Source organism: Copadichromis virginalis, linkage group LG18, assembly GCF_057382275.1.
Source record: "Copadichromis virginalis isolate Kocher_CV1m ecotype Utaka linkage group LG18, C_Virginalis_male_GT1.1, whole genome shotgun sequence".
Classification (NCBI taxonomy): domain Eukaryota; kingdom Metazoa; phylum Chordata; class Actinopteri; order Cichliformes; family Cichlidae; genus Copadichromis; species Copadichromis virginalis.
In genome coordinates, this window is record NC_140635.1 from 20672221 (window position 1) to 20687307 (window position 15087).

Genomic DNA, 15087 nt, shown 5'->3' on the forward strand with positions numbered 1-15087 from the left:
CCTCTGAAGTCAGATGCCAGAGCTGGGAGTGACGTCACTCCTAACCTGAGAGCATTCCAACAGTAAAGTTGAAAAAGTAAAGAAAAACAGGAACGTTTTGCTCCTCAGTAAGGTAGAGCCAGCATTACAGCAATACAGCCATTGGTTGGTTTTTTGCACTTAAAAACAAGCTATAGCACGTTCATAGAGCGGGCCTGGTCAGTGTTCTTCAGATGGAACGCACCATGCTCACACAGCAAATTGTTAACTACCCAGCATAGGAGCTAGGTGTGAATGACTCTAACTGGAGTCCTGTTGGCTTCTTTTCAAACTCTCAAGACTACCTTTAACCGGATAACTGTAAACCTACACAGATGACTCCAGCATTGGCACAAACTGCCAGGCTTGTAAAAGTGACAAATTCTGATTTTACTTCAATGCCTAACAATTGTTTCTGGTTATTCTCTGTGTTGCCTCCAAAGTCCTGAGAACGACTGTTGACCTGCAGAGCAAATTACATTGCATGACACATCCTTTGCAATTTTTCAACAAATTCAACCAAATGATGGCCACAAGTTGTTAGAGGAAGTTAGAGTCAGGGGAGAGCTCATTTTCTTAAGGCAAAAAATACTTAATAAATGATGTTTAAAAGCATGCCTTTGATATAATATCTAAAGTAACAAGCTTCTAAATACTGTAATAGAGCAACATTTTGACAAGCTGAATATTTTTAAGTCAAAATGGGGAACAGCAAGCAAATTTTAACTTCTCATCACTGGTCCTCCGCCTTTTTTTCCAGGGAGTCGCCTATTTGCGACACCTCAGAACTGTGCCCAACACCTGCTAAATGGAGAGACTCTGAGCGGCATCTACACCATTTACATCAACAGAGACCCCAGCCAGGGGGTGCAGGTGTACTGTGACATGACCACGGATGAAGGAGGCTGGATTGTAAGTGGGTGTAAAGACAGCTAGTGTATAATTATGTACCAATCTGAGTATAGGATGTACTACTTTGATTGGTTGATCTATAACCTCCATAGAGTTTTGTTAGATGCGTCTTGTGTTGTTATATGTGAACACGCCAAGACAAATTCCTATGAGCCGTGTGGTTCAAACGGTTTCAATAAACCTTATTGTTCTGCAGGTATTCCAGCGTCGTCAGAACGGCCTGACGGACTTTTCCAGGAAGTGGAGTGATTATCGTGTCGGCTTTGGAAACCTGGAGGATGAGTTCTGGCTTGGTAAATCTCCCACTAGATAACGATTATATAAACTGTGGTTCCAAAGCAAAGGTTCACTCATTATGTTTAGTTGTCAAATGCAAGACAGAGAAAAAAAACATATTGAGTTTCTGAAAGTCTGCGGGCTTGGCTAGAAACATACAGTGGGGCAAAAAAGTATTTAGTCAGCCACCGATTGTGCAAGTTCCCCCACCTAAAATGATGACAGAGGTCAGTAATTTGCACCAGAGGTACACTTCAACTGTGAGAGACAGAATGTGAAAAAGAAATCCATGAATCCACATGGTAGGATTTGTAAAGAATTTATTCGTAAATCAGGGTGGAAAATAAGTATTTGGTCAATAACAAAAATACAACTCAATACTTTGTAACATAACCTTTGTTGGCAATAACAGAGGTCAAACGTTTACTATAGGTCTTTACCAGGTTTGCACACACAGTAGCTGGTATTTTGGCCCATTCCTCCATGCAGATCTTCTCGAGAGCAGTGATGTTTTGGGGCTGTCGCCGAGCAACACGGACTTTCAACTCCCGCCACAGATTTTCTATGGGGTTGAGGTCTGGAGACTGGCTAGGCCACTCCAGGACTTTCAAATGCTTCTTACGGAGCCACTCCTTTGTTGCCCGGGCGGTGTGTTTTGGATCATTGTCATGTTGGAAGACCCAGCCTCGTTTCATCTTCAAAGTTCTCACTGATGGAAGGAGGTTTTGGCTCAAAATCTCACGATACATGGCCCCATTCATTCTGTCCTTAACACGGATCAGTCGTCCTGTCCCCTTGGCAGAAAAACAGCCCCATAGCATGATGTTTCCACCCCCATGCTTCACAGTAGGTATGGTGTTCTTGGGATGCAACTCAGTATTCTTCTTCCTCCAAACACGACGAGTTGAGTTTATACCAAAAAGTTCTACTTTGGTTTCATCTGACCACATGACATTGTCCCAATCCTCTGCTGTATCATCCATGTGCTCTCTAGCAAACTTCAGACGGGCCTGGACATGCACTGGCTTCAGCAGCGGAACACGTCTGGCACTGCGGGATTTGATTCCCTGCCGTTGTAGTGTGTTACTGATGGTGACCTTTGTTACTTTGGTCCCAGCTCTCTGCAGGTCATTCACCAGGTCCCCCCGTGTGGTTCTGGGATCTTTGCTCACCGTTCTCATGATCATTTTGACCCCACGGGATGAGATCTTGCGTGGAGCCCCAGATCGAGGGAGATTATCAGTGGTCTTGTATGTCTTCCATTTTCTGATGATTGCTCCCACAGTTGATTTTTTCACACCAAGCTGCTTGCCTATTGTAGATTCACTCTTCCCAGTCTGGTGCAGGTCTACAATACTTTTCCTGGTGTCCTTCGAAAGCTCTTTGGTCTTGGCCATGGCGGAGTTTGGAGTCTGACTGTTTGAGGCTGTGGACAGGTGTCTTTTATACAGATGATGAGTTCAAACAGGTGCCATTCATACAGGTAACGAGTGGGGGACAGAAAAGCTTCTTACAGAAGACGTTACAGGTCTGTGAGAGCCAGAGATTTTCCTTGTTTGAGGTGACCAAATACTTATTTTCCACCCTGATTTACGAATAAATTCTTTACAAATCCTACCATGTGAATTCATGGATTTTTTTTCACATTCTGTCTCTCACAGTTGAAGTGTACCTCTGGTGCAAATTACTGACCTCTGTCATCATTTTAAGTGGGGGAACTTGCACAATCGGTGGCTGACTAAATACTTTTTTGCCCCACTGTATGTTGCATCACTCGGTGAGGTTAAGGTGGCAGGGGTGAGATTATCTGCATTTATTTGTTTTTCTTGGAAAAAAAACTGACACTGATTGACTTGTAGGTGAATCGCACATTTCACAGGTAAGGTCAGGTCTGCCACCGTCGTATTTCAGCCTGTCACCCTGCCCAATATATTTCAGCTGCATTTTATGGGCAATATTGAGCTGCAAGCTGCCACCCATTTTGTTCAATTTCTGCTGCAGTTTTCTGAAGGCTGTAACACTCTCTCTGTCTACACCCTGTCCCCCATGACTGAGGTGGATTTAATAGGTACAATCAATAGAGGTTCATAGCTTTCACTTGGTTTCAATTGATATATCTGTTTTATGGAGAGGAAAGATGTCTTCAATATTTTGTGCAGGCTGTAAAGCCCTTCTCGTCAGATTTTTCACGTTGTGCAAAGACAGAGAGTCACGCCGCTCATCTCGTCTTTTAGCACTTGACTTCACAAAGTCTATCCGATTCATTACTGGAATCTCTGAAAGCTAATTTCTCTCCGAAATGACTTGGTAATTGTTTTTTTAGCGTCACTCTGATCCAAAGACAAAAACAACAGAACGTCCTCACTGCTTTGATGGACGGCTGAATACTTTTCACCCAGCCCCCCCCCTCCAAATCTCATTATGAAACAATAATTATATTCATTAAAAAAATGTGCAAATGACTCATGTTTCTTCATGGGCCAGTTTTTGTGTTATTGTTTTGGTGCAGATGATTAAAGGAAAAATATTACATGAATATTTCATAGAGTGAATCAGGACCTTGAGTGGAATGCTTTTTTGAACTTTTTGATTAAAGAAAGAAATAACACGGCGGGGAAATTTTACGGCATTGCATTATCGCCAGAAGGAAGCCTGCTACTTTGATGACACATTTTGGATAATAATGCAAGATAGCTGCGGCATCCATTTGTGACTAAGCACGCTGTAATAGGTAAAAGCATAAAGGGATTTTTTTTTTTTTTTAAATCTAACCCATCATGAGCTGACAATATAATATAATCCAGTAAAAGAGTGTACAGTTCTTGTTGAGCATATCAGATTTGTTTGGGGTGGGGGTTTCACGCTGGCTATTTTTAAAGATTTATTTTGAGTTGTTGTTGAGCCGAATTAAATAATATTGTCAGCTGTTCCTGTTACTGTTATGCACACAAGAGAGCGCGTTCAAAGGTAGCTCTTTATCTCAACAGGAAAAGTTGGATTGCTGTCTGCTGGTATGAATTAATAATTTATCTGTTTTTGTATTTCAACAAAGAAGAGAGGAAATTACTCCCGGAAGCAAAGAGCTTTTGATAAAAATATTAAATATTTTTGTAGGATGATACTGCACACACACACACACACACACACACACACACACACACACACACACACACACACACACACACATAGAATAAAGAGAGAAATCCCTCTCCTTTGCACACTGTTAAGTATTGAGTGTGGATAGTGAACTATAAAGTGACAGGAATGTTTTTTCTCTTTCTGATGGAGGCACCTGAAGGCATCGCATAAAAGCTTCCTGGCACAGATCTGAAAGATTGTTTTTAATGGCTATGTCAGTACAATACAGTCTAAAGATGCCTGAGCGTATCTGGCTCAGTGACTACATTTCATCTGACCTGTTTCCACTACAGCTGAATCAGCTATAATTTGCCCTCTCGCCGATTCTGAGCAGGCCCCGTAGAACGGTACCTTCATCTCCAGGGTCTTCCTTTACTTTCTAGGTGCCTCCCAGGATACACTTTCCCCCCATTCCATCCTATTTCTTCTGGCTGCGCTGTAACTTTGTCCTCGGTGCACAAAAGGAGCTTAATGTAACCTCAGGGTGTGGAGCGTCAAGAGCGGCCCCATAAAGCAAGACAGATATGCTGACAGCACAGCACACAGAAGCCTCAGCTTTACAGGTCTTAACACAAAATGTTGAGACCAGAACACTAATTTCTTTAGTGTATTACACTTATTTTAGTTTTATAGTTTTTAATTTTATTTACACTTTATTAGGTTCTGTTCAGCTGCTCATTAGCACAAATATCTGATCAGCCTATTACATGTCACCAATTCAGTGTATTTAGGTATGTAGACATGGACTAGAGCAGCGGTCCCCAACTCCCGGGATTGGTACCGGGCCACGAGAGTCGAGGCTTGGGTGTGAAATTCATCGTTTTCAGGGTTTTTATTGGTTTTTAAGTGTTATTTTTTAATCGTTTTTATCATTAACTCGGTTTCCCTGGGTCTTTTCCCATGTGTTATGAATAAATCTTCTTCATTTTTTGGTACCGGTACTGGTTTCATTTTGTTGTTTGTATCCGTGACACCTTAAAGCCCGGTCCGTGAAAATATTGTCAGACATAAACCGGTCCATGGCGCAAAAAAGGTTGGGGACCACTGGTCTAGAGGACTCGCTGAAGTTCAAACCAAACATCAGAATGGGGAAAAAAGGAGATGTACTTGAATGTGGCATGGGCTTTGGTTCCAAATAGAATGGTATAGTATTTCAGTAGCACTCATTACAACTAAGGTATGCAAAAAAGCATCTCTGAACACACAATGCGTGTGTGTGACAGAGAAATCAAGGCTATAGTTCACATAGGCCACTAAAATTGGACAATAGAAGATTGGAACAAATTCTTCCATGTATTACTTTTTGTATTAGCGCTGTTAGTTTTTATTCCAGTTAACTCCAGTTTTTTTCTGTTCATCCACGGGTTAAAATTATTGTGAGCAGGAAACCATTAGCACAGGAATCACCAGAAACATTACTGATGGCTTTCTGCTCTTCAGCTGCCCTCGTAACACCATGACAGCATGATCCGGTATCCACCTACAGGCACCATGAAAATGAAACTGCTGATCAGAGTGCAGCCATCACTACATATATCGCAGGTTTTTGAAATGTGTTATGAAAATATTATGTGTGAAAAGGATCCGAGGAGGCGGAGGAAAATGATCACTCTGGGGTCGGTGAAATTTGTGGTGTAACTGATGTAAGGCCTACTTTTATAACTGTAATGAATGCTTAATTTAAGAACAAAATCCTCAGGGTTTCCTTGCAATATGCAGTGTTGCCCCCCTGGTCAATAACACTAATTGTCTTTTAATGTCTTTACTGCCTAAAATGCATGTAAAAATCTATCAAACTCTACATAAGGCCCAGTGTCAACTTGTTTCTCCTGAACGAGCAAAGTCTCTGATGACAGGAATTACACTGCTTCGCAAAGCTGATTGTGAAATGAAATGCTGGTTTTAATCGCTGCCCTCATCAAGCCCCAACACAGCGAATGTTGCATTTTTTGGAGTATATTATGTGTTATACATAGACATCTGTTGCTAGCCAAAATAAACAAGTAGAAATGGACATTACTTCGTCCCAAATCACTGATCGGAATATCCCTGCACTCCTAAATGTTACAGGGAGCTGTGTTCATATCAATTAAGCTAATTGCTATGTTTCTGTTGCGTCTCATTCTGGCGCTGTAGTCGCTCTCATTTCACTTTTCACTGTGTAAAGAAGTCTATCCTCATAAAAACGTGAAGGTTATCGTCCTACAGATGGTCACTGCAGTTCCAGAGTAGGTGACCTTCACTCCTCTTTCAAGAGATTAGGTCACCGTCTTAGCCCTGGAGAGCCATTGCAGGGAACATTTAGCTAATCACTGCCTCTGCACACAGAATAGCAATATACCAACCATAAACATTGATACTAAATCCACTCAAACTGAAAAGAAGGAGCACTTAACGGGCCAGCAGTAAAGAATATGGAAATTGAACTTTCATTATTATCCGTTACAGCTTGAGAACAGCCATTTTTATTGCAGCTCTAGGCCAATCTATTCTCCCCCACCCCCGCTGACCTTAACCGGTTTATCCCGAATCCAATGCCAGTTTGATGATGTCATAATGGAGAGAAACGCACAGCGACTGTGTGCGATTTGCGATCATTATCCCCTGCTCTCGATTTTTCTTTAATCCCCCTATTCCTTGTTTCTACTTCATTGTGAGAGAAATGTAGTGGTAATAAAATTTGATGAGATGGTAATATTGGTAGTATAATAGGAGAAGAGCGCAATAGTGTTTCACAATGCATTTTTAATTGCCTCAGTTTGGAATAGAGCAGTCTGATCCCATAAAAGTGTTGGAAGAAGAAAAAAGAAAAACGATGTGCGACAGATTAATTGCTGATAATGCGGTGATATGCTATGGATATTAGAGATGACTGAGTGTTAAACACAGTTTTATTATAACAATAGCTTTTCCCCTGTCACCCTAAGTGCCTTTGGGTTGTAACATAGATTTTATCTACTTTCCATTGACATATTACAGCAGATTTAGTTTCCCTGCTCTCCCCCGATTTTGACTTCCTACTTCTTATCAGCGAAGGCTTGGGGATTTTATTTTATTTATTTGCTGCTCAAAATGTTCCAAGGGTTCAGAAAAAGTGCATGTGTGTTTCTGTCGGAGGTTAAGCAGGGAAGGAGGCTCTTTTTCCAAATGGGTGCTTGTTGTAATCTGATAGCGAAGGCAGTTCCAATCGCTCAGGATAGTGCAGGGCCTTATCGGCTGTCGGGGCTCAAACGAGCCCCCCGTATCTGCTGCCTTTAAGATAGAGAGCAAAGCTGCATATCTCGCAAACTTGGCATTTGCCGGAGGGCTGGTGGTGACGGTGTCCACCGGCCGACACTGCCAATCATATCCAGTAGAGCCACAAGGCCAGCTGATGAAGACGCTTGACATCGGGCCTGTGAAGATTATAACAGGTGGTTAAAGCAGTCACATGAGAACATCTCGGGGCGATTAGGCGTTTGCAAACAACAAATTGTAAATTGTTCTGTGAATTCTTTTAAGGGCTTTGCCTTATCTCGGCAGCACAGTCTTCATTTAAATCTGCTACTGCTCATTATTGCCTATGCTTGCACATCTTGGTGATGTTTCAATGTAGACTTCCTGCTACAGGAAAGTCTGACTAAACCTGAAAATCTTTTTTTTTTTTTTTTTGGTGATCGAATGTTGGGGTAATTCAGACGGGAAATATAACTCAGTTTGAATCTAAAATTGCACATTTCTCTGCAGGTCTAGACAACATCCAGAAGATTGCCGCTCAGGGACGTTATGAGCTGAGGATTGACATGAGGGACGGACAGGAGTCAGTCTACGCTAATTATGACAAGTTCTCCATTGGAGATGCAAGAAATCTCTACAAGCTCAGGATAGGAGAATACAATGGCACAGCTGGTAATTTATATGTATTATATATATATATATTTATATATATATATACCCCAAAATAGCCAGTGGTGACATTCAGCGCTGTCAGTTTTTGCTATATGACCCTCATTTTATGAAAGAATTGTCCCTATGCCTCTGCCATTTTTTTGTCGTTGTAAACCTGCCTCAGCACTCCTCCACATTTCCATTCCTGTCCACTCAGTCTGTTAGTGTGACAATATACCACAATTACCCATGATGCCCTTATGTTTATGATCGTAATTCTCTCTCTCTCATGATAAACTCAAAGAGCCTGAAGTTGGGACATTTTTCCTCTTACATCTTCCTGTCACCCTCCTGCTTTTATTGGCTCATTTATGTCCCGCTGTTATTCACAGAAGTTCAGTGTTTCTTAGGAAGCAGTACTAATATTAAAAGCTCTCTACCTCTCTCTCTCTGTTGTGATCCCAGGTGACTCTTTGAGCTACCACCAGGGTCGGCCCTTCTCGACAAAAGACAGAGACAATGACATCGCTGTCACTAACTGTGCGTTGTCATACAAAGGAGCCTGGTGGTACAAGAACTGCCACCGGGCTAACCTCAATGGCAAATACGGCGAGTCCAGGCACAGTCAGGTCAGTGCTCATATATACATATTAAGTGATGAAAAAGAAATGATCCTAAATGAATGATATATAATTTTGACAATTTTGTGGTGCAAGTTTTTTTTTTTTTAAAAAGAGGGCAAAACTATTGTGTTTGTTATTTAAAACATGACGAAGTCTCTTAGAGCAACCTGAGCTCCGAGAGGTTTATGCTAGTTTGACAGTATGTTCAGGACACAACTTCAGTCGGTGCGACCGGAGATAGTTATTTTGTTTTTTGTGCTTCCTGATTTCATTTGTGTTTATGTTAGAAAATATGATGTAAACCACTCTATTTTTCCTTCTGGGATCACCTGGCTGAGTCACACTACAGTAAAAATAGGGTGGCATCCTCCTTGCAATTAGGAAAAATTGTGGGTTTTTTTTGCATCAGGTGAGTTGTTACAGCAAAGTTTGCAATGCCTGGAAGAAGGCAACCTGTCTCCAAACAGCCACAATCTGACTCCAATCACTCTCAGACAATTTCCACATTATCACAAGACCGCTTGAAATTGCAACTTGACCCCATTCGGTTGCAAATTGATTGCCGTTTTATTGTCACCTTGATGCAACAAAGTCAAGGTAGATGCAGATGACTGCAAGTGGTCACAAACCTGAACGATGTCCTGGAAGCAACTGTTTCAGAGGCAGCACGATCGCAAATTCAACACACATGCGATAATTTGTTTGCGGTCTCTAATCACTGCTTTCCTTTTCATGACTGTAGCGTGAAAATTTAACTGTCAGCTCATTGCAATGGGAATGAAATTCAGCACAGTTTAAGTGTTTCCATTAGAAATAACAGATGAGAAGTAGTTGAAGGGAAAGTTGTTGATAGCCGTTTTGTGGGTTATTGAGTATTTTGGCCAGCGAGTCAGTTGAAGTGTGCTTCCATGTCCAACTTATTTTATATACGTGGTGAAAACTTTTGAAATGTCAACACCAGCTGATGCTATGGGATTAAAACTGAAGCCATGAAGTTAGACATATAGTGCATGTAGATGTTCTTCGCCCACATCTTCACACAAATAGTAAAAGAGCTTTGCAGTCGTTGTGAAATACCTCTGTTCAGATTATCGGCCAACAAATGTTTGTGCCGAATATTTTTGATGTTGCAGCTAAATTTTGATCTTTTAAACGTTACAGTTTTGTCCTCTTAGATATTTTTTTAAAAATCTTTTCATAATGTGTTCTGCGAGACCACGCTAACCTTGATCTTTCATGACCAAAATTGAATGACTTCATTCTTGAATCCACATCAACTTTGTGCCAAATTAGCTCCCACGAGGTGTGCAATGGATACCACGTTCACAAGAATAGGAATCCTTTGAAAACTTCATTCAACCTTACTGCATGAACGTGCCAGTTCTAAGTGGGAAAGTTTTTAAAAATGTGGTTTTTTTTTGGCTATTTGAATGAATCAAGCCTTAAAGTAAGTGCCATCTTTTGAAAAAGGTTTTGAAAGTGTATCTTGGCATTTACAAGTCTCACTTTAATGGGATCCAATACAGAACAGTGATTAAAGGCTAAAACTTGTCATTATGAAAGGGTAATAATTAGCAAATGAAATCACATGGAACTTGCTACCAGCATCCATCTTGATGAAGGAGTTTTTTAATGAAAGGTCAAAATTTGAAGGACCAAATCTGCTACACTACTCGTCTGATTTTAATGAAAGAGGATGGCGCTTGAGACTAATTTGTCAAGAGATACGCTTTCATTTCCCAGTAAGTTCAAACAATTCAAGCATTTCAAGTTCCTTTAAGGAACGGAACAAATTGTTAAATGTGAGATTAAAAATAAAAAAGCACTGGCACCCCAGCCAAACACGAAAATGGACACTTTTTTGTGTTTTGTACATGTGATGTGGGATAATTGAGGGCTTTTCGTGTCCCTTCTGACTGGTGTGTGGTATTCCTCGTTTTGCTTGCTTCATAGTGAAATGGCTCAATGTGTTGTGTGAAGCCGTGATTAGGATTTTTGAGCATCGCCGCTTCTCCCACTCTGCTCCCGTGCCTTCCTCTTCATCTGTTAATGACATGAAACGGGAACAGGTGGCAGCAGAGATGTTCGGCCATAAAGACACGCGGCGAAAGAAATGTTGGTGGTGATGGGGATTAGAAAGGCTAGACTCAGGCTGTAATTACACCAGGGTCGTATTTTTGCTAGCTATTAAGTCAGGATTCCTATCATCCTGGATTGAATGCTTCATTTAAATGAAAACTACACTTAAATAGAAGCATAACTTTTCCATCTTCAGAAATATCTCATATCTCATGTGCTCAAAAAAAAAATAAAAGAAGAAGAAGAAAAAAATCCTGTTGATCCGAGCTGCTTCCCAAATTGTACTTCTCGCTTTTTTACAGGGTATCAACTGGTACCACTGGAAAGGCCACGAGTTCTCCATTCCCTTTGTGGAGATGAAAATGAGGCCGTTCAATTTCCGCAGCATCAGCAGCAAGAGGAGGCGGTCTGCCCCTGTATAGATGAATCGCCACGATCCAGCCCAGAGTCATGGATAAATGGAGTTCGGATGTTGAGTTTTTGCTATTCGCGTGCCTCACTGACAGGAGCAGCAGGCTGGGATGTGACCGCGGCAGGGCAACGTTAGTGAGGCTCAAAGAAGAAGCAGAATATGACAAAAATCTACTAATATTTTATTAAAACATTAACAAGAAGATGTTATAACCACGGATGTAATCATAAAATAGCAGCGAGGCTCGAGCAATGTCCGAACTCTGTTGATCTCTCCACCTGCCCAGCTTTAGCTGTCTTACCCTGCTGTACTTCTGCCCAGAAGTTAGAAGACACTGTATGTAATTTATTAAATACTATGAATGAAAATGGTTCTGTTTGCTGTATAAAACAAACAAAAAGACAAAACAAGAGGAAAGGCAAACCAGGAAGCTTTGTTTTTTTTTTCTTTTAATCCGTGATTTGTCTTTCCCTACGATGTGCTCAGAAGCGCCCTCAGGAGTGAGAGCTAGCATTATTTTAACCGTTACAAAATAACACTTTTAACTAAAAGAAAAAACAAAAAAAACCTGTATATGCCCTTAAAACCCTCTGTAAAATATATATCTATTTTTATACCTGATATTGTGACAAAGTCCATTTATTTGATGCCTTGGTTTTTGACCCTATATTAAAATTAATATTAATTTTCTGGATAATTAGCATTAAAAAACAAAACATTCACAAAGCAGTGCACCAGCAGCAGCTTCATAACCATCTACTTTATTTTTTTCATTATCTTATGGATTATGGATTTTAAAGCAGAATAAAACGATTCTCTTATTATTATCATTATTATCGTTGTTATTATTATTATTATTACTACTACTGGTGGCCACGCTGAGACAGTATTTGCACTGTGAGTGGGAACACAGCAAAGCTATTGTTGGTCATTCACTTCATTTCTTCGGTTGCTAATGGGCATTAGATTTTTCGAGCTCGTCTTCTTGGCCAAAAATAACAATCTCTTAATTGCTTTTTGACCCCTGCTATAGATGCTCTGATTGCTTGCAGAGATGGCGCTGATAGATGCAACATTTAACCAAAGATCTGCATAATAACGGCCCGGCCTGCTGTTTGGAAAGATGCCAGTCACCAAAGTCACTGAAGCAGCTTTTTCCACCCTGTGTTAATAAGAGTCCCACTTTTTCAGGGACTTTTTATGGTAACTGTGTCCCCAGGCGTAATTTTATGCATTATGATCGCTAAATTCTATGCAGGGGAAAGTCAGGGGTACAGCGCATGTTTTGGCCCACCTCTCTCCCACTGCTGGCTGAAAATGAACCTAACAAAGAAAGCAGAACAGTAGGTGGAGAGGAGCCAAGTCTTTCTTCTGTGCTCTTCTTTTACTCGCTTCACAATTTAAGCTCCCTGGTGAAACAACAAAATCAGCAAACACGGCTGAGCCTGTATTCCTTTTTAGCTGGGCGGGTGTAATCTGCAGCGTGCCCACCAAACATTTTGCTTTAATTCACCGCTCACAGAGTCGCACAAAGTGTTGGGAGCCAGTTGGTTTTCTTGAAGTTGTTTTCTTGGAGTTTTGCTGGCCCCTTTTCGGGGGGGGAAATGCCCTCTGCGGAGTCGGAAGATGAACCACACAGCAGTCCACGGAAATCGATGTCACCATCACTGCAAGCGACATTTGGTCTCACGATTGATAATCTGATTCTGTTTTTTTCAATTTTTGATCAGCTGGAAAGTGAACTTTTCTTTATTTCTTCACTTTTCTCACAGGAGTGAGCAAGCGACTTTGGCTCCTATTGCGACTTTGTATATTTGTCTTTATTTCTTCCCCATTTAGACTTTAAAATATTAGTAACTCTCCCCTCTATGAACTACTAACAATATACTCATGTAGATATAGAGCTGAAAACAGCTTTTGATGTGTTCCCCCTTAAGATGCAAACTAATTCAACAAGCCCTTTTGAACATCTCCATTTTAAGTGCTGTATTTTTAACCAGTGTTGTGGTGAAGGCTGGAGGGAGACTTGTGCATGTGGACTAAAATGCAATCAAGAGCCTGACAGTAAAAACCATATGTCCTGAGGATGCGTTGCAATCTGATTTGTAGTCACGTTTCTTTGTTGATCTGGGTAAAAGGTGCTCCTGAAGTTTGTTAGGTAGAAGATATAGATCACTTTGATTATCAGCCTCCAAGTCAGGTGATCACATGATCTCTCCTGAGTCTGATTTATGTTTCAGTGTCTAAGTAACTGCTTCAGCCCATCTCCTGTAGTGATTTATAATAGAATAGAGAATTATCTGTACTTATTTCATTAACTAATTAGAGGAAGTTTGCCTCATTGGGTTTTATGTACGAGGAACAAAGGTCGGGAAGCAGAAAAGGAACAGAAATCATTTGCATTGTGAGGAATACCTCTCACTGCGGATTATAAGGTGCTCTTAAAGAAAGCTAACGTTATATTTCCATTGATTTTGATTTTTTTCTATTTTGCAATAATCCTTCAACCGTTAATAACTTCACAGAACGAGCATTTTGTTTAACGTCATCCACAGATCCACATCCATTCTTCTTCTTTGCATTTACATGAGAAAACAAATCCAATGAAATTCTACAGAAAAACAGGGGCCTGAAATATTTTCTTGATATTATTTCCTTCCCTCATTACCTGAGATCAAGTTGTGTTGATATTTTTTTCCACATCTGGTCTATATTCTGTGTTTTATAAAATCTTTTCCACCTATTGCACAGCATCCGGTTTAAAAAGTACATTTTATCCCCATTGCTTAAACTTAAGACTCGTACTGAACTTCTTACAAGTTACGATACCACCTTTAACCAATGTTATGGCGATTATATGACCTTTTTATGCTACTGATATACTGACAGCATAATAATTAGGGCTGAGCCAAATGCTTCAAAGCTTGGAACCTGTCCGTCCTAGACATCACAAATCATACACTTCTCTTTTTTTCTCCTGGTAACCATTTACATTGAGTTAGCTAAAACGTTGGTGATGTTCTCTGTAGACACAATAGGACAATATTGACCTTGTGTCCATATATTGTATAATTACCCAGTAATGTATTTATCTCGACTGGCCCACTCACTTGAGAGGATATCTGCTCCCTTTATTTATTTCACTGCTATTTATTTTCCTGTTTCTTTGTGACTGATGTGACACAAAAACAACAAAAAAAAAAGAAAATGCTTTTATTTATTGGGTTTGTGTTCACAGATTACTTAACTGATATTGCCACCGTGGTTGGTAATAACTCTTATATAGGCAGATAATGTAACTGCATTCATTTGACAAATCTTGCCATGGAAATGTAAATGTTGATAAAATGTGATCTTGACTGTTTGAAACGCTCATGTAAGCTGAAACTAGGAATTATTGTTGGATAACCTTGGATATTACTGTCAAATTTAGCTCTAGTTTGACTTAAACATGTACTATATAGTTCCTTTTTTAATACATTTTCTACATATTAATAAAATATTCAAATAGTCTGAATCGGTGTCTGACTCTCCTTTTTGTTTCGTGAGCGCTGACTGCAAGCTGTTACATAAATTTGATGACACAATGAACTGCTCACGGGGTCTTTAACTTGCTTGGATGTATTTGCTTAATAGACACTCATTTTTGAGTCACATTTTATATTAAACAAATGGGATTATGGTTACTGTGAAAATCCTTCTCCATTTTGCTCCAATGAAATAACGAAGCATGGAGAACCAACTCCATGTCCTAAACTTATC

The 15087-nt window shown here is 40.3% G+C and overlaps 1 protein-coding gene across 4 annotated transcripts in view; it reads left to right on the forward strand.

Annotated features, from left to right (window-relative positions):
- tnr (tenascin R (restrictin, janusin)) overlaps window positions 1-14842 on the forward strand; it is a 214896-nt gene extending 200054 nt beyond the window's left edge. For all 4 annotated transcript variants that reach the window (XM_085438251.1, XM_085438249.1, XM_085438252.1 and 1 more), the window contains 5 exons: window positions 779-930; window positions 1127-1223; window positions 8071-8232; window positions 8677-8840; window positions 11216-14842. In XM_085438251.1, the coding sequence (XP_085294377.1) occupies window positions 779-930; window positions 1127-1223; window positions 8071-8232; window positions 8677-8840; window positions 11216-11335 (695 nt within the window). In that variant the 3' untranslated portion in view covers window positions 11336-14842. The remainder of the gene's footprint in view (window positions 1-778; window positions 931-1126; window positions 1224-8070; window positions 8233-8676; window positions 8841-11215) is intronic.
- The last annotated feature ends 245 nt before the right edge of the window (window positions 14843-15087 follow it).